We start from the raw sequence: 26558 nt of genomic DNA, 5'->3' as shown, positions 1-26558 counted from the left end.
CTAGTTTGTAGTCACTCTAAAGCCTATTATCCAGGTTTTAGTACTGATTGTGCTTCAGAGAATTCCTACAGCACCTAACAGAAATATACTCAAAAGTGCATAAATGAGTATATCCCTATCTTCCTTTGAAAGTTCGGGACTCCAGGAACCCCAGAATTAGTATCATGGAATTTCTACCTGCTGTTTAAGGCAATCAGTGATTCTGTATTTAGGGCATTTTCTACATGTTGGTCCTTTCTGATCCCTTACTTCTTAGATATTACTTCTTAGACTGTCTCTAGTCTGTGTGGTAGACAGGTAGGTATTAGATGCATTATAGATACATGAAGAAAGAGACACAGATATTGCAGCATTCCCAAGGACATACAGCTAGTGAGTGGTAGAACCAGACGAGCGCATCTTTTAATGAGCTAATCCAGGTAGACCAGTTGGCAGTGTGGCTGGCACACAGTAAGCCCTCAGGAGTTTAATGTTATGCTGGTAATTCTGATAAGGAAGGAAAGAATTCTTCATGATCTGGCTGAAAGACTTCTGTACTCAGAAAGTTCTAGATTTTATCAATGTGGCCTAGGGTGACCTCGCTAATCTGAAGCTGTTTTGGGAGTTCGTTTTCAAGAAATTCCATGCAGTCACGTTTTCCTTCATAAGAATAGTTGGTGTAAAGCACCGATAGTTATTAAAATACAATCGGTATAACCTTCCGCCTTTTCTTATAACAACACTTTCCTTGCTTAGAAGATGAGGACCTGAGGCGCAGAGAAGCTAAGTGATGTTAGGTTGGGGTGCAAATCGGTGGCATGGCCACCCCAGTGCTCAGTTCAGCCTGCATGGAATGTGCTCAGGCCTTTCTTTAGGTAACTGTACACCCTCAGGAACATAGGGAACTCCCATTCTTGCCTGAAACAGGGATTAGTCTGCTCTGGACAGTGTTGGGCTCCCTTGGTTCACAGGTAGGAGGTTCACTCCTGCTGGGTGCCAGGCTCTGTGCTCTTTTTTAGGGAGTCTGTTAAAGTCTGAGCACAAAAAAAGTCTTATTCTTTGAAGTTATAGCTTAATTTATATTTTCAAATTCACATAAATCAGGTTCATATATAGTCATACCTAGTTAGGTGTATATTTTTAACGATCCAGTGTATAATTTGATATATATTCCATGTGTAATTCCTTAATACTCTTTAATAAATCTTACAGAGCTTTCCTTATAAAACTTTGGGGAGGGATCCTGATTTATTATACACACACAAAAAGAGACATTTCAAATTTATTTTGCTTGATTAAGTATGATAAAACATACCCCATTCTTGCCACAGGTGTTAAATGCATGTATCCTGTATGCTTTGTTATGTGTTAATGTGTTTTTCTCCAAACAACATGTGGACTTGTGAGGGAGATAAACTAAGTGCACACACACACACACACACACACACACACACACACACACACTGTAATGCTGAATGTAATGCGAGGAGAAAGGTATAACTAAAGCAGTAGAGGAGTGGAGAGAAAGGCCAGACCACTTTTGGTGTGGAAGAGGTAGGAATTATTATCAAAGTGGTAGAATATTCTCTAGATCAACACATTTATTAGCACCTACCATGGGCTAGGCACTCTTCTAGGCATAGGTGATATAGGAGCAGGCAGAAAAAAATCCCTGCTTTGTAATCTTGAGGATGAGGCAGGTGAGGTGTACATAAACATTTCAAATGGCAATAAATGCTATGGGGAGAAATGCTATGGGGAGAAAGGTGAGGGATAATGTGGCCAAGGGAGAGGTGCATTTACTCTTTTGTGTAGGGTGGTCAGGGTGGGAAACACTGAGGTAATGTTCAAGCAGATGACTGGAAGTGAGAGATAAGCCATATGGTTGGTTGAAGAGCCAGTAGAAGAGCAGGAGGTTGGGCACAAGCAAGGGAACCAGTTGGCTGGAGCAGTGTGAGTGAAGGGGGCACCATGATGGGAGATGAACGGAGAGAGGTGGGCAGGATCCAGGTAATGTCCTAGGTCTTGGAAGAACCTGCTTTTAATTCGTGTGAAATGGAAAGAAACTGATGGGTGCAGTGTACAGGGATGTTACTATCTGAGTGTAATTTTGAGAAGATCCCTCTGGCTGTGGTATTGAGCATGCACTGTTGGGTAAGAAGGGGTAGAAGCAGGAAGACTGATTATTGTAATAATCCAGGTGGGAGATATGATGGCTTGGATCAGGGTGGTAATGGTGGAGGTGGTGAGAAGTGGTTGTGTCCTAGTTATAATTAGACAGTAGACTGGCAGGATTTACTGATGGGACCAGTTAGGATGTATAAGAAAAAAAGAGGCATCTGGGATGACTCCCAAGATTTTTGGCCTGTAATCTGAAGGATGGAGTTGAATTTCACTGATGAGTACATTGTGGGTGAGTAATCATGTTTTTGGTCTATGACAAGTCAAGTTTGAGTAGTCTGTTAGACTTTGAAGTGGAGAATGAATAGAAAGTTACACACACCCATCCAGTGTTTAGTGTATCAGGGATCCTGAGGAATGAGTGGCATTTAAAAAGGCATATATACTGACGAAGGGCTTTCTTATTGGAACAGTTGAAGACAGACTAACTGGATCTGGAGGCTGGGTGATAATTTAAGCTACTTTAAAAGTCTAGGTAAGAGTTGGCTGTGTTCTGATCTAGGGTGTTGGCAAAAGAAGTGGAAAGAAAAAGACACTGAATAAGAGGACTTGATAACTAATTGAAAGTAGGGAGAAGGGAGAGGCAAAGGTGAAAAATGGTTCTTAGGTTTCGAATGTGGATGATTGGAAGCAGGTTACACCATTAACAGCCACAAGCAGAAAAGCAGGTTTGGGGACAAGATTGAGTTTGGCTACATCAACAATAACCATGTGTTTAGTGAGTTATAGTTTACAGAATCCTTCCTAGATATTATTTCAATCGGTCCTTTTACAATTGAAGTGCTTAGGGGATATCCATGCAGATATTTATTCAACAAGTAATTGGAATTGAGTCAAGGGAGGGCCTGACCCTGGGGCTGTGTGGATTGGGAGTCATTTGCATAGAGACTAATTGAATTCCTGAACTAGCTAAGGGCAAGCATGTTATAAAAGAAATGTGGTGATAGCAAACTCTCGGGGAGGGCGAAGTTTAAAGGCCCAAGAAGGAGATGTAGAGTTACTTAAATAACTTACTTAAATAAAATTAGAGTCCGTTAAAATGAAATAAAATCCAAAGTGCATTATGAAACTTCTATAGGAAAGCACATTTTGGGTACCCCACCTTCAAAAGCTCTTTTTCATTCCTACCCGCTCTCCAGTATTCATACTGGACTACCCCATTCTCACTACCCTGTTCTCCAGTGCAATTGACCATCCCTTCTATGTGCCTCATGTCTAACACCTCACTCTGCTCATTGATTCTACTTTAGATTGAGCTCTCTGAGAGCTAATCCTCAGTACATAGTCATAACAGGGTCACACATTGGGAGACATGCAATCTGCCTTAATATAAAACAGAGGACTGTAAAGGTCATTCCATTATAACTGACTGCTAGAAACTACCTATGGTGCTTTGAGAATAAGTCTAGTGCAGTGGTGGGGTGGATTTTAGAGAATCCTTGAGAAGAAGTAACAAGTTTATTTATGGTAATGAACTTGAGGAGAAAATATCAGGTAATCATTAAATTATTTAATAAGTGCCCAAAAAAGGCAGCCAAACCTTAAAAGATTATCTTTGGGGGAGATAGAAAAATATAGACGATTCTAGTAAGTATTTCTTTCTAAAGTAATCCTTTTATGCATGGACCACTCCAAATATGAACATTGGATTATTTTTTCAGACTCATGCAGGGTTCACTTAACCATTTTGTGAAAGAATCCACACTTGAGTTGAGTGCTAGGCTCTTGTTTCTGCGTTTTGGAAAAACACCATTTATCTCTGTAGTGTTATTTCTGTGATAATATCACTGAAACGTCTAGGTAGTACAGCAGAAATTTAGATGGAATTTCCAAACAAACAACCTTCCAGTTTAACCCTAAATCCGGTCATGTGACCCTTGGTTACCATGGGTATTTTGGTTGTAGGAGTAAGTCCATGAGTGATGTCAGCGCGGAGGATATTCAGAACTTGCGTCAGCTGCGTTACGAGGAGATGCAGAAAATAAAATCACAACTAAAAGAACAAGACCAGAAATGGCAAGATGTGAGTACTTTTTATATTGGGAGAAGGGAAAACTGGGAGAGTATTCTTATTTGACTCTTCCTTGCTTCTCTTAAAAGAAGATCAGGATACTTGAGATGATTTTCCTTGCTACAGAATTCAGTCCTACAGAAAATGCGATCAGCTTCCTTTGAAAAGACTCGTACACCTTTTTGGCCTATCACTGTTGCCTATTTTAAAGGCCTCTGTGAAAAATATAATAGGATATTTATTTTCTAATATTCTCTGAGTTCTCAAAAATGTGAATCTGCTTCCTTACAGCATGGTTAATATGTTCCCTTGCTTTGGTCGGTTGAATTTGGGGTATGACTGTTATTGAAGCTTGTGAAGGGAAGAGACTTAGCTCAAAGTTTAGAGGAGCAGGGGGTCCTGAACAGTCTTGGCATTAGTAGGAAGAGATGAAGGGGGTTCTCAGAGTTAATAGAGATTTGGGGAGAAATAAGAAATATAACTAGGCGTAATATTTTGGCTGGAAAAGTCATTGTCTGATACGAATCAAAATGAGATGTTTTCATAGAGCTGACTTATATCCAGATGTTTATATGGACACAGACTTACTATTTAGCTTTGTCCCTGCAGGAAAAAAAGCTTGACCTTTTTTGAAAGGGGTAATTGTTACAAACCAAAAGAGTGTCTAGGAATACAATAGATAAATTATACAGAGCGAACCCAAAGGATTTTGAGGATAACTTTATGGGAAGAGTAGAGTGTTAGAATGAACAAAAGGGCCAGGGATAGTAAATCTTCATTTTCAAAGAGATTAAAGCCTATGAGATGAAGAAGAACCTTCTGCCTTGGCTGCATTTCTCAATTCCAGTGTCTCTTTTGGTTGGGAACTCGATTTAATGATTAAGAAACAGTAATTCAATGTCACTTTGCCCAGATACATGGGGACAGAAGTCCAATGCGCTATCCATTGCGCCACGGAGCCACCTGATACATGGGGACAGTTTGGGTGTGAAAAGAAGTATTGAGGGGTTATCTGTTAATGCAGATGAGAATTCACTCTGATTACCCTGTAGGACTAAATGCGCACTGCCTTTATTCTTTTTGGAAGTGGTTCGTACTGGCTTCAGGCTGTTTTTAAACAGGAATGGCCCTGTCAACTCTTAAGGGTATAAACCAAACTAGTTTAGTCTGAGATCTTGGATGTGCTTCTCTTTGGACTGGAATGCCACTGGCAGTTCTTAGCATGGCATTTCTCTATTTTGGAGACCTAGAAAAGTCTGTGCCATCCAGAATGTCTTAAACCCTTGAGTGTCACAGCCAGCTTAGGCTGCTAGGGCTGATTTAGGTCACCCAGCTTCTGTTCCTGGGAATATGGGAAACAGGTCCACTTTTCCTATGGCATCTTCCTTATTGCCCTGTTGTTGGGTAGAGTTTACCTGCTTTAAAATCATATCCTCAAGCCTGACCTCCCCAGGAAAGCCTTTTCAAACTCTGCCCTCCCCTGCCTGAGGTAGAATTGACCACTCTCTCTGTTTCGGACCCTTGCCATCCTGTACTGTCCAGTCACACTCATTGTTGAACTTTTATTTACAAGTCCCTTTCCCTTCCAGACCAAGGGTTCCTTGAGGGAACCCACATCTTGCGCATCTGCACGTTTGTGGTCCTCTGCCTCAAAGCAGGGATCCAGCTCGGTGTATGTTAAATTAAAGACAGAGTGGGCACTTACGCCTCACCATTCCAATCCTGTCTCTGTTCCAGTTGTACTAGTGAAATATGATATTTCACACAACAGCCAGATTATTGGAGTAAGATGAAAATGAATTTGAAACAGTTCCTGATCTTTCTGACCTGGCACCCAATTACAGGCATTTAGCAGGCTTTGTGAAATGGGCAGGGAGGCAGGAAAACAGTAATGGGGTCTATCTTATTAGGTCAGGTTTTTTAGACAGACACATGAGATAAAGGTTGGTACAGAAACGCCAGCTATAAAAAGCAAAATTAGGCCACCTTGGCATCAAGTTGGAGTGAATAGTTTCAGCGATGTAATGGGATACCCTGGCGCTCTCTCATTGCTAGAGAGGGTGTGTAGAAATTCAGGTATGCCTGTGCTGATGTGATTTTCTTCTGTCAGGATCTTGCAAAATGGAAAGATCGTCGAAAAAGCTACACTTCAGATCTGCAGAAGAAAAAGGAAGAGAGGGAAGAAATTGAAAAGCAGGCACTTGAGAAATCTGAGAGAAGCTCTAAGACATTTAAGGAAATGCTACAGGACAGGTAATAAAGCTGAGTGCATCTCACGATTGGAGTTTCCAGTGTTAGAAATCCATATTTTATGTAAGGGTTGGATACCAATATTAAACCGTAAGCAAATAGATGTGAAACAGTCAGGATTTTGCTCTGCAATGAGAAAGTAAAGTATTGCTGTAATAAAGAGTGACTTGGATTAACAAAAGAAATGGGTGCTTAATATAGGTGGGCATTCTTTCTTGATTTTTACATTGTATATTCAAGTGCAGTATTGGGTGGTGTTGGCCATCTTTGGTGCAGAAAATAAACTACCTTTTCTACTTTTAAAATGAATTTAGGAATAGACTGGCCAAATAAAACCAGCTCCCACTCATCTAAATTGTGTAAAATATCAAGTTCCTTTCCATGTTTTAGTGGTGCGATTAAAATTCTATTTTAAAGGAAGACAATATAAGCATAAATGTAAGGGGTTTATTTTTGTCATTGCAACAGAACAGGATAAAGGTCCAATTTTAAAGTTCCCGTAGAGCAGTTACTGTGAGAAACCTTGGAATATTTATAGGTCAGGGGGAAGGCAAATATGCTTTAAGGATAATGTCAAAAAGGAAATGTGCTGTCAGGTGAAGTTAAACAAAGCTCCTTTGTGCCATAGAAGCAAATGGTAAACACAGTTTCATTCACTTAGGAGGGATTCCCTACTAAATGGTAGTGATGAGGATGTGTGATGAACTTTTCTATAAATATGAATGGTGTCTTTAATCTGTAGTAATTGTCCATGCAAGTTCTATCAAGCTATATGAAATCATATACTAACTTGACCTTAACTGAAGTCTGAGTCTTTTGTGGTATTTTGTTTTTACTAAATTATTTTAAATTGCATACAGGAAAAAATACTCACAACCCACATCTTTGAAAGATTCAAATTGGTTGTCAGACAATCAGTTATATTTTAAGTGCGCTAATTTTGGAAGATTGATAAACTTGTAGGTAAAACTTCGTGAATGTTCCCTTAGTAAAATATCCTCATTTTCTTTCTTCTTCTTGTTTTTTTTTAATGTTTTATTTATTTGATAGAGACACAGCGAGAGAGGGAACACAGGCAGGGGGAGTGGGAGAGGGAGAAACAGGCTTCCCGCCAAGCAGGACCCTGGGATCATGACCTGAGCTGAAGGCAGATGCTTAACGGCTGAGCCACCCAGGCGCCCCATCCTCATTTTCTTATTAACATCTCTACAATTAAAAAAATCCCTCTGAAATATTTGAGAGCCTCTTTAAAAAAAAGAATCAAGTTCCTACAATCTTTTAGTGTGGCACTAAAAAAAAATTACATGTATTTATCCTCCTATTCTGTTAATATCGTGTTGGTTATTGTGTGAAGTCAGTAGCCTTTTTATTAGTCCATTTTATGTTACTGCCCAAGTAACCTCTGTCTGTCCACCTCAGTGTGTCACCTGCGTAACTTGGTGGTTATGGTGTGCTTCTTCCTGCTAAGGGAATCCCGAAATCAAATGTCCACAGTTGCCTCGAGGAGGAGGTTGCATTCCTTTGATGATGTATTGAATGAAGAGATGCTTTCCCCTACACCGACCATGTTGGAAGCAAGTTACCAGAGCGAGAGAGTGGAAGAGAAGGAAACAGCATATTCTACAGAAATTCCTAAACAAGATTCCACAACTTTTGCAAAAAGAGAGGCCGCTGTGGCCACTAACATTCAGCTTCCTTCTAAAAGCCCCATGGAAGAACAACTCCCAGACTCTTTGTCTTCTCAGCATTCACTGACTACACAAACAGAGCTGACTCGAATTTCAGCCACTCTCCCCAGAAGTTACCAGAAAACTGATACAGCCAGGTTAACATCTGTGGTCACACCGAGACCTTTTGGCTCTCAGGCAAGGGGAATCTCATCACTCCCAAGATCCTACACGGTAAAAAATGTGTTCCCAGTTCATTTAGTCTGTTCTCAAGAGCAAAATGTTGGGGAACTTGGGTAGAAGTTTGAGTTACCTCTACTTGATGTAGAAAATATGCATAACTTATGTATAGGGCCATTTTGTTTCAGCTGATTTAGTTTCAATACACATTTAATGCTTAAAATGTAACAACTCTGTGGAACTGATTAAACTTTAAATTCAATCAAAGTAAGGCCTGATACCTTTTAAAGAATGAATAAGCTGCTTTCTAAGGCAGAACATTTTTTAGTGTTGTATTTTCTCAAATGTAGCTTTTGTAAAGTATTAGGCTGAACCATATGAAGTTGCTAGTGTTCTTTTTGACCTACAAAATAGCAATTTTGCATGGTTTAACCTAAATATTTTCAGATGCCTTATGTACAGCTTTCTATTTTTCTCTGATTACCTGCTTTATTAGAACTTGATATGCTTGATGAATGTGGTTATTAAAATGTATCTCATGGTTCTATTTATATTGGGGTTTTTAAGAATATAGAAAATGGAATCACTTGCCCTGAGAATGAAGCAGTATTGCATAGCTGAAAGTGGGTGTATTAATTTTAACTACGTAAGAGGACGCAGTATAGTGTTAAGATCAATGTTCAGATTTCTTTTACCTCTGCCAGTATAGTATCCTAAAATCTAAGAAAAAACTTGAAAAGATTTTCAAGGTAAGGAAAACCTGCCTAAACTAGTCAGGAAAGTCCTAATCATTATAGTAAATAAAATAGAGATATATTTGGCAGCATAAAAAAATCAAATGTATATGACTCATTAGTAACAGTCAAAAGACCACTTACAGACTCAGAAAAATATTAGTAAAATGAGTTTTAGATATAGAGTTAATATAACTAGGATTTAACATGTTCCTACAAATTGGTAAGAAGACAGGCAAGCAGTAGAATAACGGATATAGAAATGAGTAGCCAGTTTCAGGAAGAGAGAGTTCAAATGTTTGATAACATAAAACACATCGAAGCATGTTCAACCTCATGAGAGCAAGAATGAGGTGTACAGCTTTTTACACATCAGATTGACAAAGATTTAAAACATTAAAAATGTCTAGGGTTGGCAAGGATGCAGAGAAATAGCCATTCTTCTATATTCTATTATGAGTACACTGCTACAATTTTTTTCAAGAAGATAAATAGATAAAGTTTGTATATTACATTTATTTTTTATAATTTCATATTATAAAATATCCTTTGGTCCAGCGAGTCTTCTTTTGGGAATCTATAAAAATAGATTATATTTATATTTATATAAAAATATAAAAATAAATATTCCAATTATAAAAATAAGTGGGTACTTGTTGCAATGTTTTTGGAAGTTACAGAAAACTTGAAACAACACTGAATGCATATCAAATGCATAAATTGTAGCTACCCGTACAATGGAGCATTCAGCAATTAAAAAGACTAGTCTAGAGATCTGTCCATTGACCTATCAGGGTGATGTAAATGAGCAAAACAAGTTTCAACAGTGTGTCTATAATATCAACACTTTGTAAAAAACAAATCCCCCTCCCACTACAAATGTGCCTGTCTGTTAGCATGAAAGAATGTACTTCGAGCTTTTAGGCATAGTTGCTGTGGGAGGTATGTTACTTCTATAGTTTTAAAGTATTTAATGTATATGTTTTTTAAACAGAAATCTAATGACACCAACCTTAAAATGGCATTTCCTTTTTAGATGGATGATGCTTGGAAGTTTAACGGAGATGTAGAAGATGCTAAGAGAACGCAGAATAGTTTGGTGAGCACCTCTGTGCAGAAACCTGACACAAGCCTGCTTGTTTCCAGCAAGTCCAGTGAGAGAGAACGAGCAGCGGTGGGAGAAGGTGTGAGGAGGCTGCAGTCTCCTACACCCTCCTTCTCATCACTTTCCCAGGACCAGGCTGCCACTTCTCAAGCCACACTGTCTTCAACATCTGGCCCCGATTTAACATCTGCGTTTGGAGAAGGGGGAAGCTCACCGCAGACGGAGGTCTCGGGATCGCAGGTGAATTTGGGAAGGCTGCCTGTCACGCACTGCTCAGAAACATGAGTATTGAAATCTGGAAACCATGCTTCTAACCTCTAGGCATTATTATCTGGGCTGATAATGTGGAAAACGATACTGCAGTTTATTTTTAGCACATCTTGGAAGAAGTAGGCCTCTTCCACCTTTGCATTTATAGATCCAGATAACCCTTGTGATGTTGTGTGTGTATTGAGGCTTTTTGGACCTATCTTTTTAGGGTTTGGCTGTTATTTTCTCTCTACTCTTCAGTTCAGCAACAGTTGCCTTACACTTCTAGTGGTGAGCAGTCCCTGGTTCAGATGTAGGGGTCAGTTGGGAGGTTACAGATTTAGGTCTAACAGGTAATTGAGTAATAAAAGCCCCTTCTCAGGGAAATTAACTGACCACGAGGGGAAACTAGTACACATGCTATGTGCTGGCCTCTAGGGACATGGCATTTCTTTCCCTATAATATTAACCTTCTTGCGACTCTTTTTTTTTAAAGATCTATTTATTTGAGAGAGAGAGATTGAGCGTGTGAGCATGCAAGTGGGGGAGGGCCAGAGGGAGAGGGGAGAGAATCTTACAAGCAGACTTCCCACTGAGCAGGGAGCCCTATGCAGGGATGGATCCCACCACCCATGAGATCATGACCTGAGCCGAAACCAAAAGTTAAACGCTTAACCGACTGAGCCACCCAGACACCCCAATCTTCTCATGACTTTTAATAATAATTTAGAAAGTCTACAATTTTGTGCCTTTACTTGTATCTTAATGGGAATATTGAGGCTTTGTTACAGTATGACAGGTATGTTCCTTAATGTTTGGAATCTAAACAAAATATACTTTCAGATGAAGAATGGGGGGCATTTGTAGTTTTTCCTACTTAAAATCACCATAGATAGCTTTTAGGAGAATTGCTAGGTGATGAATGTAGTATGTTTTATATGTAAGCTAAAAGTCATTGGTTGTCTAGAGTACAGAAAGCTTTTCTTAAAACAAAACAAAACAAAACAAACACCATTGTCAAGCAGTTTGATAGCTGTATGAACCCCTTAGCATGGAGGAGCTTCTGTGGTTCTCTGGCTTAGTCAGACATTCTCTGCTGCCTTACCAGGGTATGTGTGTATTCCAAGACACAGCACCAAGTATATAACTTGGCCTAAATTATATTAATGAAAGAACTATGTGCACTAAGTTGATATGGCATATTTACCACAGAAAAGCTTTACAAGTTTAAGGTTTTTTTTAAGATTTTATTTATTTGACAGAGAGAGACAACTGCGAGATAGGGAACACAAGCAAGGGGAGTGGGAGAGGGAGAAGCAGGCTTCCCGCCAAGCAGGGAGCCCGATGTGGGGCTCGATCCCAGGACCCTGGGATCATGACCTGAGCCGAAGGCAGACGCTTAACGACAGAGCCACCCAGGTGCCCCCCCCCCTTTTTTTCTGATTATGAGGTACTTTGTGCTTGAGAAAATTTGGGAATGCAGAAAAGTATGTATGATAAAAACGATTGGTAGTCCTGTCTTTTAGAGATTATCTTTGTTAACATGGAGGTATATTTCTCTGTTGTTCCCATGCATCTTGACAAACATATATCTAAAAATAATCTCTTCAGCTTGCTAAAATCCTTAGCTATCATTTTTTTTAACTTCATTTTTAAAGAATTGGAAATCTATAATTAACATCCTAAGTTTCAGTGGATGAGAACAGTAGCCTATGGTATACTTGGAGAACATAAGGTACCAGTGGGTGAATAATAAAAACAGAAGCAAGGTGGCTTTTGTTTTATGGACGTGCATGTTTGCTTTCACATTTTCAAATAGCAAACCCGACAAAACAGCCTTATTAAAGTATTGTGCACTAGGTGGTAGAATGCCCTCAGGGTGGCAGCTGACTAGTCGCATCCAGGGATTAAGAAAAAGAGGCTAAGTGTGGTGTTGGGTGTGTTCCACGTTATTGCAGTTCAGGAGAACCTGAATTAACATGGCATGGTTTCAGGTGTCATCATTAATGGATTCATGCCCCTTTGAAATGGTATCCTACCAAGCAAAATAAGGCTTTGCCAAGTCGAGTGGTTGGAATTGCCCCGCATATGTATAGATCACACAGTGACTTGCCCATCTCGGAGTTGCTCGGTGTGTCCACTCCTACACTGTGGACAGTGCTACTGCTCAGGTAGCATCACCTGCTCTTGTCACCGAGAAGGAGCTTTCTGCCTCGGGAACAGTGCTGTGAACATTACAAGATAGCCCGGGACGAATAAGTCAAGGGTGTTCGTAACGCTCTTCCAAGCGTTTGTCCAAACTCTATAATTCTAGGTATTCAGAGAATAGAAGAATAAAAAATAGTGTGTTGGAGAACATCTAGATGTTTTGGTAGCTTTGTAAGTGTTCTTCGGGTCTTCCTTCTCCTTCTTACCTCACACTTACGCCAGTAATATCCTTTCATTTCTTCCTCCAGAATCTCCCATGGCGGTCTTCTTTTCTGTCTCTGCTTCCACTAGCCTAATGCTCAGGCCCTTTCCCCATCAGTGCGAACGCTTTGTAAATCGTCACCCGTATCTCTGCATTCTCTGCAAGGCTGGTGTTAGATCGACTTGCATGATGCCAGGCTGCACTTGGTAATTTCTCTGCTCCAGAGCCTCTCATGGCACTCTGTGGTCTGTTCAGTGAAGTTCAAAGCACTCAGGGGAGCACTCCGTCCCCTCAACACTGGTCCTGAGCCCCCTTTGTAGTGCTGTAACAGCTGCTTACTGAGCGCTTGCCATGTGCCAACGGGCTTCTTGGGCGATTTCTGAGTCCTCAGGGACCGTGTATCCCTGTTTTGCTGTTGTGGAAATTGAAGCACGAGCGGTCATGTGACTTGTCCGTACAGGGTCCTGAGTGGTGGAGTCAGGATTCGTAACCAGGCGCTCTGAACTCAAGGTCGCCTGAACCACAAAAGAATTGAAATTTGGTGACCGAGCCACACAACACTGCTTGCTTTTTCTTAAACACAGCGTACACTTTCTTCAACATGTCATACATACTTGTTCTTATTGTTCCCAGATTCGAAAATGCTCATTTCACCCATGTTTGTCTTGTGAAGTCGTCCTGTTCTCTCAAAGCCTAGGAGGGTCACTTCCTTCATGAATTAAGACCTCTTCTTCCCCTAGTTGGAACTGAACTTTTCACCTTTGGTGAAAGTTTCATTTGCTGGATTCTTCCTCGTTCCAAATGTTCATCGTTTCTCCTTCACTGGTATTCTTTGTACCCTCTACAGCCTTTACACATAGTTGGCACTTGTGTCTTTACTGACTTGAATTGCATTCAAGGCCTTGATCACCAAACTGAAGTATGAACTTGATCCAGCAGGTAATTTAGGTCCTCATAGGCTCTTTTAATGTAGGAGTTTTAAGATTAAGGTGTATTTTATGACTCTAAGCACTGTGCTGTTACATAGAATTATTTTAAGGAAACAAAGTCTGGGGGGGGGCAGAAACTGGTTAGGAGCCTCTTACAGAATTGTGGTCATGAGGTGGTCCATGCCATTAAGAAGAAAAAGAACTTAATATAACCTCATTTAAAATCTGCCCACAGAAATTTCTTTCCCATCTCCATTGCCCAGGTGGGGTTTCATTCCGTCCCATTCCCTTTTCTGCCCTACTTCTCTTATGACACTGTTTCTTTTCCTCCCCCTTTTTCTGATCCAGCCTGCCAGGGCAATTGTGAGGGTGACCCCAAGGCAAGGGGAGAGTGTGAGCCCAGAGCTCTTCATCCTCCTCCATCTGCCTCACAGATGTGGCTTTGATTATTTTCCCCCGATTGGTCTCATTGACAGGGTTTTGTTTCCTTTTCTGTCTTGTCAGAGCCCTCTTCTCTCAAACTCCATCCAAATCCCCATTTCAGAACCTCTGCCCCAGATTTTTTAAAGTGCTACCCAGAAGCCAGATGATACAGATGGAAGGAAGGAAGATTTTTACATGTTTACTTCTCAGTCACCAAGCCTGCAATGGGGCCCCTTTTGAATAGCACCCAGGGATAATGCTATCCCAGCTTCCTCCCACACTCTTCTGTAGACCCTACTCCCCGGGAGGGCAGGAAGCAAGCATGCCCCCATCACTGTCAGCACAGTACCTGGATCTGAAAGTACTCGTTGAATGCTGCGTTCTCTTGGCTTTAGAGCTAGGTATGTGAGCGTTAAATAGGACTTTCTTTAGCTGACCTGCAAACTGCTTAACCAGCGTATATATCATATATAACATTGTTTCCATGCATAAGAGAAAGTAATTACGGGGCACATACCTTGACACCTTTTAAGTGTTTCACTTAATCCTCCCAATAACCTTTCAAAGTAGGTGGTATTATCCCCACATTTAGGAATGAAATACTTGGCGATTTGGAAGTTACATAACTTGCCCTGGACTGGTTAAGCGCTTAGGCCACAACTGTAATTTCTCTGACCCTAATTTTTTGGAAATATGACAAACTCCCAATTTGAGAACTGCCTTATGTGTAGTTAAGTCTCCAAATGTTGACTTAACTTTGCTGTATCTCTAGAATTTTAGAGCCAACAGGGACTGAAATATCTTCTGTTGCATAAAGATAAAATCATTCTTAAGATTGTTTTTGAGGAAAGCTATATAGTTTTTGAAACTTACCAGAACTGGATCAGAAATGTGGGTTTTCTGAAATGTAGTTTGAAATTTACCCAATAGGCAGTAAGGAGCTACCAGCAATTTTAAAACGGGGTGCAGTAATGATAATTGGCATGTTCTGTGACTAACAGTCTGGCAGCTGTGTAGAAGATGGAGGGAAAGAAGGACGGGGGCAGGATCGCCAATTACGAGGTGGCCGCAATAGTTTGGACTATGGTCTCCCCTCTAAATTAACATGGTAACCTGAAGAGTAACAAAGGGTGGGATAATTCAGGATAGATTTATGGATGGAGGACTTGAGAGCACTTTATTAAACGCATGGATGCAGTGGGGGCGGGGTGGGAAAGGCAGGAGGAAGAGGCCCCGGTGTTGCTAACTTGGGCATCTGGTCAGATAGTGATGTAACTGACCAATACTTGAGAAGCAAGAGGTGGAAAAGAGTAGGTTTGGGAGGAAGATCCTGAATTTAATTTTCGATATATTGGGCTGGGTCAATAACTGAAGACACAGCAGGGAAGGTTATTCAGGAAAGCTCATAGTCAAAAAGACGGGAGACTGGCTCAGGAATGACAAAAAAGTGAGAATAGGAGAGCAAGCAGGGGACCACATTCATGAAACTGTGAGGTGGTGGGACAGACGGAGGAAAAGATGGGAGAAAGTGGGATAATGGGTGACATAGAAGACAGTTTCTGAAAGCAAGAAGAGTTGGTATAGTGCCTGGTGGGAGGAGGACTGAAGATGGATTTGGTAGGAAAGAGATAAACTTGAAATGGGCTAAGTGATGGGACTGGAAATACCACCTGCCTCTTGGAATGGAGAAGTGGATGAAGTAGGTAGAGATGTGCCTGTCCTGAAGGAGAGTGGCTCCAGGGCCAGAGCAGCACCATGATTGGGGGGCCACTCACTTAAGTTCTCCCCCCACTCGCACCCTGAAAAAACGATGCAAAAGAATCATGTGTACAAAAATCAAAGTTGATCTATTTCCCCTGTACTTATGACTGTAGAGCCCAAATCTGTGTTTTGTGTTTTAATTTTATCAACTTCAGTAGGCTTCCCTTAACACATTTATCTAATTGAAAAAGTTTGGGGAAAAGAGCTTTTTGACCTGTTAGTACGTAAGACTGGCCCTGTTTTTCATCAGTTCTCATCTTTGGTGATAGGAAAGTCTAAATTCATAGATGCCCTAAAATTAAATCTTGCCATTGCCTCTCTAGATAGATCATCATGTTTTTGTCTAAAAAGCTCATCTTTCAGTTGTACTTCTGTATAAATCAGATCTAATTTGAGGGAAATTATTTTTAAATGGTGATATGTTGATAACCATACTTTATCTTTTCTGGCATAGACAACTGGAACCACTTTATCAGTCGTCAGGGATCTAGATTTCCCTTAAGAATTTATATTTCTGGTTCTATCCAGTTCAAGCAGCAATTCCCCCATCATCGTCTTCTGAGGCATGGATCCTTTGTGGAATACTCACATGGCATGTATCTTGCAGAGATAAATAAGGAAGTAGAAATCCTAACTGAAATCACTGTTGAACAGTTTGTGCTTGACTATAATTATAGATATGTTCCCCTGCAAGGAGTCTATGGGCTGATCTAATTCAAGGACCTAGGATTCCAGAGAGATGCCCGAGGGACTGCCATCATGGGCAGGTCACGCCATTGAAATTATAGCTTGTAATTGAAATTATAGCTATTCATTCTAATCCCTTCTATGTATTGGTTTGGGAGGGAGATGGTCTACATAAGATTTTCATTTGAAAATAGGGTTTTGCAAAACAAAAAGCTTGCAAATCCATGTCATTATGAGAGAGAAGACCCTGCCAGACTCTGAGACATGCCTGAGGTCACCTGGTTATTGATAGAAATGGACCTGTAATCGCTCCTGTGGTTCTTTTCTCCTTTGCCTGTCTACAGTCCTAAGGACCCCCACACCTACAGTCTGCCAGGCTTAGCCACAGTGAGGCTGTCCGCTGTTAACTGTTTCAGAGAGGTGGTTATCTGCTCTTTTATTTAATATGGTCAAGTGGAGGTTTATTTCCAAGGCAAGAATATCCTTTTGTGAGACAATTCTTCTGGTCTAATAAAGCTGTGAGACTCTTTCATCTATAGCTTAAGCTCATCCTCTTTTATCCTATATTTGGTAGAAAAGGATAATGTTTACTTGCTGTCTCCCACAAAGTATTCTTTATGTAGTTTGAGACTATTTATTAAAACTCCATCCTGTCTTTTATTCTTCAAGATAAAAAACATCAATTAGTATCTTGCAAATCTAACCTATCATTTGTCCTCTCCCATTATATAGCAGTAGATTCTGTGCTTTACTTGGCTTTAAGTAGAATTTTTTTTTTTTTTTTTTTTGGAGGGTAAGTGTAGCGAAGATGACCACTTATTTTCCTTGAGTCATGTCTAATTTAAGTGTATGATAGTTTCGGTTAAAGAGAAGAACTAACCACTAATTTTTTCTATTCATAGCAGAGTTTTATTCTGGAGATTGGTGTTCATCAGGCTGATTATTAACATGTTTTCACTAACTGCATGAGGGTTCCTGTATTTAAACTGCTTTACAAGCTTTCTGATGAAAACTTTTCTATATTATTAGCTACAGATTTTTCTTAAAATAATTCCATACTCAACTCTGGGAAGAGTCAGTAATTATTTTTCGAGAGCAAGGACCATGCCTAATCCATCTTTATTTCCCAAGTACTAAGCCCTGTGTCTTATACAGGATAGATGCACAATAAGTGTATGTTGACCAGATGAGTAAGTGAATATTGTTATAGTATTTCTGTGTCCACAGAATGTAGTAAGTTCTCGGTTCGGTGCCTTCCTTGCCTTCTTTCTAATTCTTACGTAATATCAGTTTTTCGTAGAATAGAGTCACTTGGGTTTTAAACTTGTTCGAGAGGTCGAAAAACTTCGGCATAAAGCTTTATGAATTGCCCAGTTAGCCCTAGGTTCGGTTTTAACTGCCACATTGAACTGGAGAATTTGTAGGTCTTTTTTTCCTGGAAAATAAAGTGGCTTTAGGGAGAACTTTCCTTTTTAAACAGTAAGTCTAAGTTATTAATTATTTTAAATCAAAGACTGAAACTAGGCTGGGAATTTCAAGTTGAAATTCATGTCTGCTCTTTACCCAAAACAAAACATATAAATTATGAAAGGCAATTGAAATTTTCACAGACGTCGTGTATTTTACAACTTAAAACATTTGTTTTGGAAAATGGCTGCAAGTCTGTGAAACTGAGCATTTGTTGCTGTGTAGTATAGTGACAGAGTTGGAAATAGAGGTCTGTTGTCCGGGAGGCTGTTGTTCTGGGGTTTGTTGTGGCTGATGTGACTTCGAGGAAGTTGTGACTTGTTGTTTCGGTGTCTCAGTAGGGGTCCTCTTGGCATCTGACCCTGGTTCCTCAGAGATGACATAGCTCTGACATTTTGCAGGTTGTCTGGCAGCTCTGCCCTCACCCCTCGATCTTCATGTGGCAATGGGGCAAACAGTTGCCTTGCCAAAACTTCAGGTGCCCATTAGGGGGTGGTCCCAGTCCTGGTTGAGCTCTACACGTACCTGAGTCATGTGTCGATGAACCCCTCGAAATTATTCAGCTAAATATGTTAAATGTCGGAGATACCTTTTTAATAAGTATGGTGGCATTTTAAAAAGCATTTAAATATTTTTTTTGCATTTCCAAAAATGCTATTGTATTGAAATATATGATATGTAACATTGTATAAATTTAAGGTGTACAATATGTTAATTTGACACATTTATATATTGTAATATGATTGCCAATGTAGTGATAATTAGCACCTCAATCACCTTATATAATTATCCTTTCTTTTTAGTGGTTGGAATAATTAAGTTATAGTCTCTTAGCAAGTTGGATTATAATACTGTGTTGTGTATGTTCACTGTACTGTGCATTAGATCTCTAGGGCTTATTTACTAATAGCAAGTTTGTACCACTAAACAACACACACAACACGCCTTCTCACTCCTTTCCTGGGTAATAACAAATGGTCTATAAATTAAACCCAATTGTGTAGTGGGCAAATGCCCAAACTTTATTAATGCCCAGCTGATTATTAACGAATGTGAAGAAAAACATCTGTTGATGTGAAGGTTTCTCTTGTTTTAGCAGAAAAATAATAAACTCATTGATATGTATATAAATGAAGGTTTTACCAAACCCAAGTTAAAAAGATTGATGCTTCTGGTTTATCATGAAATAATTCAAGTGTACCTTGCATGTAGCCTCCCTTCTTTCATGGATAGACTTTCCTCCATGTGGGTGCCAGGGACACCTGATCCTACCGTTTCGTGTTTGTTTTCAGGATCAGTTCAGTGATATGAGAATCAGCATAAACCAGACGCCTGGGAGCGGTCTTGACTTTGGGTTTACAGTAAAATGGGCTTTTTCTGGGATCTTCGTTGCATCAGTCGAAGCAGGTAAATCATAGATTTGGCTCTACTCAACTTTCTTCCCTTTGTTATCCTATGCTGTTCAAAAAACCCTCCAGAAATTAGTTTATGTGATATAGGAGGAGAAAACACATGTGAAAAATGTAGCAGTAAAGTGAGGAGATGCATCCTTTTCCCTGAGACTAATACCGTTTCTTCTCCTTGCCTAATTAATTTTAGTTTTGTAGAATCTTAATCTTGTGACCTTTACAGAATTCATTTGTCAAAATTTTTGGTTTAATATTTGGAAATGATTCTGTGCAACACTTAACTGAAAATTTTGAAAGAACTGTCCATGATTGGCCGTGGTTGTGGTGGATATATATATATGCTCTATAATAAATTGGTGTTTTCTGAGCATCCTAATATATCTGTAGCCCATGGAGTCCTCAGGATGCTTCAGGACTTGTACAAAAGGAGTGCCCCTCCCGACCCAGGGTTCTACCAAGTCAGTCCCAAGAACCCTGAGCAAAATATTACCACAGAGGCTACAATTAACCTATTGTAGTTAAGAGGAGTTCCTCATTTACATATTTTAGCTATATAAAATTGCATGCTAACTCTAGTTATTTTTTTTGAAAATTCAAAAAGACTGTTTAAGTAGATAACGGTAAGTGCTAATTATAAGCAATTTTAAATAGCCTTGCTTTTTTTTTTTTTATCCATTCCAGAGTACATTTGGATTTGGAAGCTCAATTAAAGTACAATGTATTTCACATCTTTAATTTAAAAATAATTTAAAATTTTCTTTGTTCTTAGGAAGGTAATAAAGAAATTTTATTGAACAGATGAGCTTATTCCTCCTTTACATGTTAATGAAGATACATACTATAGAATAAAAAATGCTTTTGGTGCTTTGTATGTTGTAGGTACTCAAATATTTGATAACTTAAAAAAAATTCCTGATTCTGCTCTACCTGAAAAATCTAAGAATGGTTAGTTGGGATTAAAAAGTCATTTTTTTTTCTCTAAGCAATGACTAGCAGGATGTGAATTTTTTTTGTTAGGAATTTTATGTTATTGGTTGTATTATTTATTTTGCTTTATATAGGTAGCCCAGCAGAATTTTCTCAGCTACAGGTAGATGATGAAATTATTGCTATTAACAACACCAAGTTTTCATATAAGGACACAAAAGAGTGGGAGGCAACCATGGCTAATGCTAAAGAAACTGGAAACCTAGTAATGGATATCAGGCGCTATGGAAAGTCTGGTGAGTTGGTTTTACCACTGTCTGCCTTTCGCAATGGGGAACTGGTCTTTGGCAAATGGTTATAACAGCTTGCTTCAATAACTTTTTTCTCATTTTTTAAAAATTTTTTGGCTTCGAAGTATTTTGTGGTTATGCTGAGACAAATCTTGAACAATCCCTCCTTGACTATTCTGTCTGAAAACTTTTCACTAGCAAATTTACTGAGTTCTACATTATTGATTGATTGATTGACATGCTATACTGACTCTGAATGCAGGTATTAACTGAAAGCTGTTGTAATTGCATCTGCATTTGGGAGTCTCATAATAATTTTGAGTATTAAGAATTACACTATGATTTTACTTTCTCGATAGCACCATAACTAACTGCTGGTGTAAGAGAGAACATGGTGGGTCATATTCCTGTTGTTCATGCTCAAGGAACTTGCAGTATAATTCTACTACTGTGTTTCTTAGTTGTTGAGGTTGGATGGGGAATGGCATTAAGCTTCCCCCTCCCTGCCAAATTATGATCTCAAAATACGATATTCAGTTCTGGTTTACAGAAAGTGTCAGCAAATTTGCTAGTCTTTTCCTTATTAATATGATCTAACCCTTGTGTTTTCAGAAGGTGATTTGTTGGTCAAAACACCTACACTCTTTACTTCTTTCCCACACTACCTGATTTGTTTGTATGTTTTCTGTATGTACATTTTGTGTATGTGCATTCAGTAACTTTGTTCTTTTCACTTCACCAATTACGTGTACTCATTTCTTGATCATCATGTGCCAATCAGACTGGGGCAAAGACCAAACTTCCCTGCCATTTACACGGCATAAAACCCTCAATCTCACAAGTATGGCTACCAAAATTATAGGTTCACCCGAAACAAAGTGGATTGATACAACTTCTGGAATTTACAACTCAGAAATATCTTCAAATCTGTCAATAACAACTGATTTCTCAGAAAGCCTCCAGCATTCTGTAAGTATTTTGAGAAGTGGGAGTATTTGTGTGGAGCAAAGTGTCTGTAGGAAGTGTGTGTGTGTGGGGGGGAAGAATTTGAACAATTTTGAGGCTACTTGAAAAACATTTAGTTAATTTATAGTTAATGGGAGTAAAATGTATTTTTGACAATCCTAAGGCAGTACTCATTGATAGAGTAATAGTTATATAATGGTAAAAGCAAAAGATCCCGTAGTGGTGTTCTATAGGTATTTCCTACTGATCTTCATCATTATACCCATTTCTTAGATCTTTGTGGATGTGAAGTAGTAATGATGTAAAATTATGCACTGTAAGTTTTCTATGCTTTCTTTGGTCTTTAGGGGTAAATTGCACACAATTACTATACTTATTTTAAAACCTCATGAAGCATTTTTAGTTCTTGTGTAGATGAATTTGATGGGTAGACTTAGATGTGTGGTTAAGAGATACTCAATTACATTGATTAAAAATAATTACAATGTAGAAATTTTTCTAAGTATCAAAGCAATAGTTAAATTTAAAATTTCAAATAAATGTTTACATTGACTCCCTAAATATAGTTGTTGTTATCCTAAGATATTCTTTTATCTAATAAGGAGATCCTGCTACATTGTGTAAGAAAAGCTTAAATGCTGAAGAATCATCTATGCTTGTGTTGCTTACTCATAAGTATAAGCTAAGTGAACTTAATTATTTGGCACATCATGTTTCTTGGAAAATTAATGACTGATTGAACTTAAAGTCATCCATGCTTATAGAGAGGTGGTCATTAATCCTTTCACAAATATTAAAAAAAATTTAAAAACTTTTCTATCTATGTAAAAAACTATAAGAAATACATTAATATCCTGTAAAACTCATCTTGTTAAGATATTCTCACTACTGGGAAATGCATTATTTAAACCCAAAGTCCAACTGGAAAGAATGTTGTTAACTGGCATTTTATCCTTTCCAGAATACTGAATCCAAGGAAATGAATGGAATTCGTGATGAAAGTACTACTTTTGAATCAAAAGGTAAACATCACCATTATAACTAGGTTTATAATATAGAAGTCACAGCATTCAAGTTCTGCTATTATGAAAATTAATATCAGTGAGTCAAAAACTGATCCCACTGCAAGTTGAAACTAAGAGGTTAGCATGCAGATCCAGTTGCAGACAGGTGGAAGGGCGTTCAGTTCCAGGGTTTGAATAGTTCAGGAACTACAAACAAAGGTTGGCAGCATGTCCAGGAGCTTTGAGTGACTGTGTGTCTAAGTCAAATAAGAAAGACTGGTTTTCCTGAGGCCATTAGCCTTCTTGCTCTGGTATGTTGGCAGAGGGAATCTTAGTTAAATCTGAAACGATGAATGAGGTTTCCTTTCTCCCTTTATTGTGAAAGGGACAAGTTTGTAGGCAGCTAATATTAATAGAGAAATGGCAATAATAGTCGTTAGCCAGAGGACCCATTTGTAATGAAAAAGCAGGTGTCGTATCTAGGGAGATCTCGTATGGTGGAGTTATCACTCTCTTCCTTCTGTCTGCCCATAAATCATTGTTGCCACATGCTATATGCTACTCCTTAGGCATATAAAATAAATAAGAAAGATCTGGTCCACATAGGCAGGGAAAAAGACCCAAAGAAGACAGAACTCCTGCTACCATGAAACTAGACTCCCACCAGCTGGGTTTTCACAGCAGTTTGACGGCTTTGCATCTGCATTTGCTAGTTCATAATACATTAGGTCAAAGCCAAACCAAGTTTATAAATTCCCCTTGATTGATGATTTATTTTGGTATTTAATTTCTGATAGTTAGAAGCGACTGCATGATGTAATGTATGGTGATTAACATAACATAATAAAAAAAAAGTGCATCTTAACTGATACTGCATTCTTTATCCAAGGAGTTTTTAAAACAAACCTGACTTATTTTTGATTCACGATGTTAAATCCAAGACATCTAGGTCCCATTCTGCCAGTGACTCAGGCAAAGCAAACTGCTAAGACACCAAACTCATCATTAGTGACTACAACTATATGCACGCCTGTCATTTGAGGGTTTTCTTTAGACAAGTAAGCACCAACTGAAGTAGTAATTGCATTTACATATTATGAATAAACTTAAGTATAAGAATCATTTGCCATAACCTTACAACACATCTGTAGAAGTCAGAATGTTTCTTTTCTATTTTTTTTTTAATCTGACTGAACTCCATTTGCTTAAAGTTAGTGGCTATAAGATGTTAAACCAAGTCCAAATACTTTAGATTAGATAGAAGAATATTTTAATTTGGACATTTGTTTTTATTTTATCTATCTCTGGGTATTAATTTATCTTCTTCCTCCCCACTATTTCTCAGTTCACTTTTTACTTAGCACTGCAAAAACTCTTAGTTACAAATACTTTTCCTTGGACTTCTAGCTTTTGGATTGATTAACCTAAGCAAAACATTTTAGTTTCCATTTCCCTAAAGCTGTGTGATCTAGCATGGAAGTATTTTGGCTTCTATGAAACTATGATGCTATCTGCTAGAATTTATTAATAAAATAATTAGTTCCATTACTAATTTGGATGTAGTATAGACTACTAAAATATGTGTCATTGTACATTGAAATAATCCATATCTTCTATGGCTATCAGTTTTGTCATTTTACAACTAATGCTACGGATTAGAAAGGTGTGTCAAATACCATTTAGTTTTCCAGTGGTGAGAGATTAAAATGAATGACATGGTATTGACATTTTTTTTTTTTATTTTTCAACTAGCATCTGAACCTATTTCTTTGAAAAACTTAAAAAGGCGATCACAATTTTTTGAACAAGGTAAACTACCAAGATAACAATTCATGCACTTTCATGGAATTGTTCCCATTCTCCACTCTGTCCTCGTAGTCTTTGGTGCTGGGCATTAAGCCTTTTCAATTTGGCTGTCATTGTGACCAAGCAACATAACCCATTTCCATTCTTTTCCTAGGGTCATCAGGCTTTTCTTACAGTTCATGGGTCTACCTCTGTGGTAATGGGTCTTTGCGTGTCTTTTGTATACCTCTGAATTTTTTTTTCTAATTAAAAAAAAAAGATTGAGATGCTGTTAAACACACACTTCTTTCCACTGGGTGGTGACAGTAAGAAATGAGGAACTTCACTTACGCCTTACTGCTTCCTACCAATTGCATAATATTAGATTACACCAACACCCAATTGTTGAACTTTTGAAAACTCTAACTTTTGGTTATGGAAAATGCTCTTACTAAAGAGCAGAGTTGTTTATTGCTATTGGAATGATGGCTTTGGTGTGTTAATAGGACCGCCCTATTAACTCTGAAGTAAATTAAATGTAAATTTCGGTTGCACTTCTGAACACGTGAATTTTGAACCTCCCTGTGTTGGTGTAGTTGGGTCCCTCTGCCTTCTGTGCTCTGCATGTGGCATTTCTTCTCCCTCCCACGTCTGTCTAATGCCCTGTCTCATGAATGCAGTCGGAGCTGTGCTTGTGCTATCAAGAACTTAAAAGTAATATCCAACATTTGAGATGCGATGGCACAGAGAGGAGTGTGCTGTTGGTGTCTAAATGTTACTGTTTCTTACTTTTAAGATGATTAAAAACCTTTACACACTTGCCTTATATTTACTGGACTCATAGATTTTTTTATTTTTAAATCTACTAGTCTTTCTTTGGTGAATTAAGGTTTCTTTTTGACCATAAATCGGAGTAGCTCACCAGCTGTGCATGTACGAGGTCTATTTGTGTCCGTATCCTTAGTGTTTTTCACATTTTTGTTAAATTCCTGTTTTTCTATGGTAATTTAATTGAAACAGTATGATACTCCTAGCTCAAACAGGCTATAAAGGACAATTCCCTTCTTTCTCTGGTCTAATTTTCACTCACTTTTCTTCAACAGGCTCTTTTAGGGAAGGATATTTTCCTAAGTCTCAAGGCAGTTTTCTATTAAAAAAAATGTTTAAGTGAATAATTTATTTGACAGCTGAGGTTTCAGGAAAATTAAAAAATATTGTACGATAGTGCCTTTCATGAAATTTACTTACTTGTTTATTATTCTTGTACAACATACAGACACATATTCATGTAGCACCCCCTGAGAATAAAAAGAAGAATATTAGGCTCATAAGTTTACACATGAAGTTTGAATATTTGTGCTTCCCTTTCAGAGGAATGGGAAGGATTTCTTGAACATGTCTTTGTGGTGTCTTATTTAAATAAAGTAGCTCATTAGCAAGGAGATCTGGAAAATCTGATATAGAGCTGTCACATTGTCATTAAATAGTGGCAAGTAAAAATTTGGATTTGGTAGATGTTATAACATTTGAAATTCTTTTTTCCCCTGTTGGGCTCAGCTGTGACATACTACCTGGTGTATTCATAAAAGAACCCTAAAACCTCTTCAGAGAACACCACCCGTCCAGCTCTAGTACCGAGGGCTAGGCGGCTACTCTCGGCATCCATAGTTTCTCTCTCTCTTTGTTTTAAATGACTTTGACTTTGGAAGATGAGTAACAGATGGAATTGAAGAGAAAAACTGAGATACTGCTGTGGTTTAAAAAGAAACCAAAAAAACATTGAGCTCACTTAGTATACTGGCATAGAAACAGCTAATATGACTCTCTGAAAAAAATTATTTCGTAGAAATGAAAAGACTTATATGTTTTTTTTTTCTCCCTTTCCCACATGGTGCAACACAGGAAGCTCGGATTCTGTGGTTCCTGATGTAAGTAGCATTCATTTGTTTTTGGAATAAACAAGGTGACCTTGGTGGGACTGAATTAGCACATACTAGCGTCGCTGATTTTCGGTTGCATAAGAATTTGTCACGGGGTGGGTAGTCTTTCCAAGTTGAAAAGACCCATTTTGAACCAGAAAGCCAAACCTCCTCTGGTACCGCTTAGGCCAAGGATGGTATGAATAATTCATGTAAGCGAAAGTG

At 38.6% G+C, this 26558-nt stretch overlaps 1 protein-coding gene across 15 annotated transcripts in view; it reads left to right on the top strand.

Moving 5' to 3' along the window:
- The window catches only part of LMO7 (LIM domain 7), a 200641-nt gene that overhangs the window by 157593 nt on the left and 16490 nt on the right, over window positions 1-26558 (top strand). For 9 of the 15 annotated variants that reach the window (XM_078070242.1, XM_078070243.1, XM_078070244.1 and 6 more), the window contains 10 exons: window positions 4066-4183; window positions 6282-6424; window positions 7890-8322; window positions 10039-10347; window positions 19326-19440; window positions 20504-20665; window positions 21441-21628; window positions 22587-22647; window positions 24382-24438; window positions 26317-26342. In XM_078070242.1, coding sequence (XP_077926368.1) covers window positions 4066-4183; window positions 6282-6424; window positions 7890-8322; window positions 10039-10347; window positions 19326-19440; window positions 20504-20665; window positions 21441-21628; window positions 22587-22647; window positions 24382-24438; window positions 26317-26342 — 1612 coding nt within the window. The remainder of the gene's footprint in view (window positions 1-4065; window positions 4184-6281; window positions 6425-7889; window positions 8323-10038; window positions 10348-19325; window positions 19441-20503; window positions 20666-21440; window positions 21629-22586; window positions 22648-24381; window positions 24439-26316; window positions 26343-26558) is intronic. The other 6 variants (XM_036079715.2, XM_036079711.2, XM_036079718.2 and 3 more) reach the window with 2 other exon arrangements.

Source organism: Halichoerus grypus, chromosome 4 (genome assembly GCF_964656455.1).
Source record: "Halichoerus grypus chromosome 4, mHalGry1.hap1.1, whole genome shotgun sequence".
In the NCBI taxonomy this organism is placed as follows: Eukaryota; Metazoa; Chordata; class Mammalia; order Carnivora; family Phocidae; genus Halichoerus; species Halichoerus grypus.
Note: the sequence above shows the minus strand (reverse complement) of the source record. Positions and strands in the feature narration are given on the sequence as shown.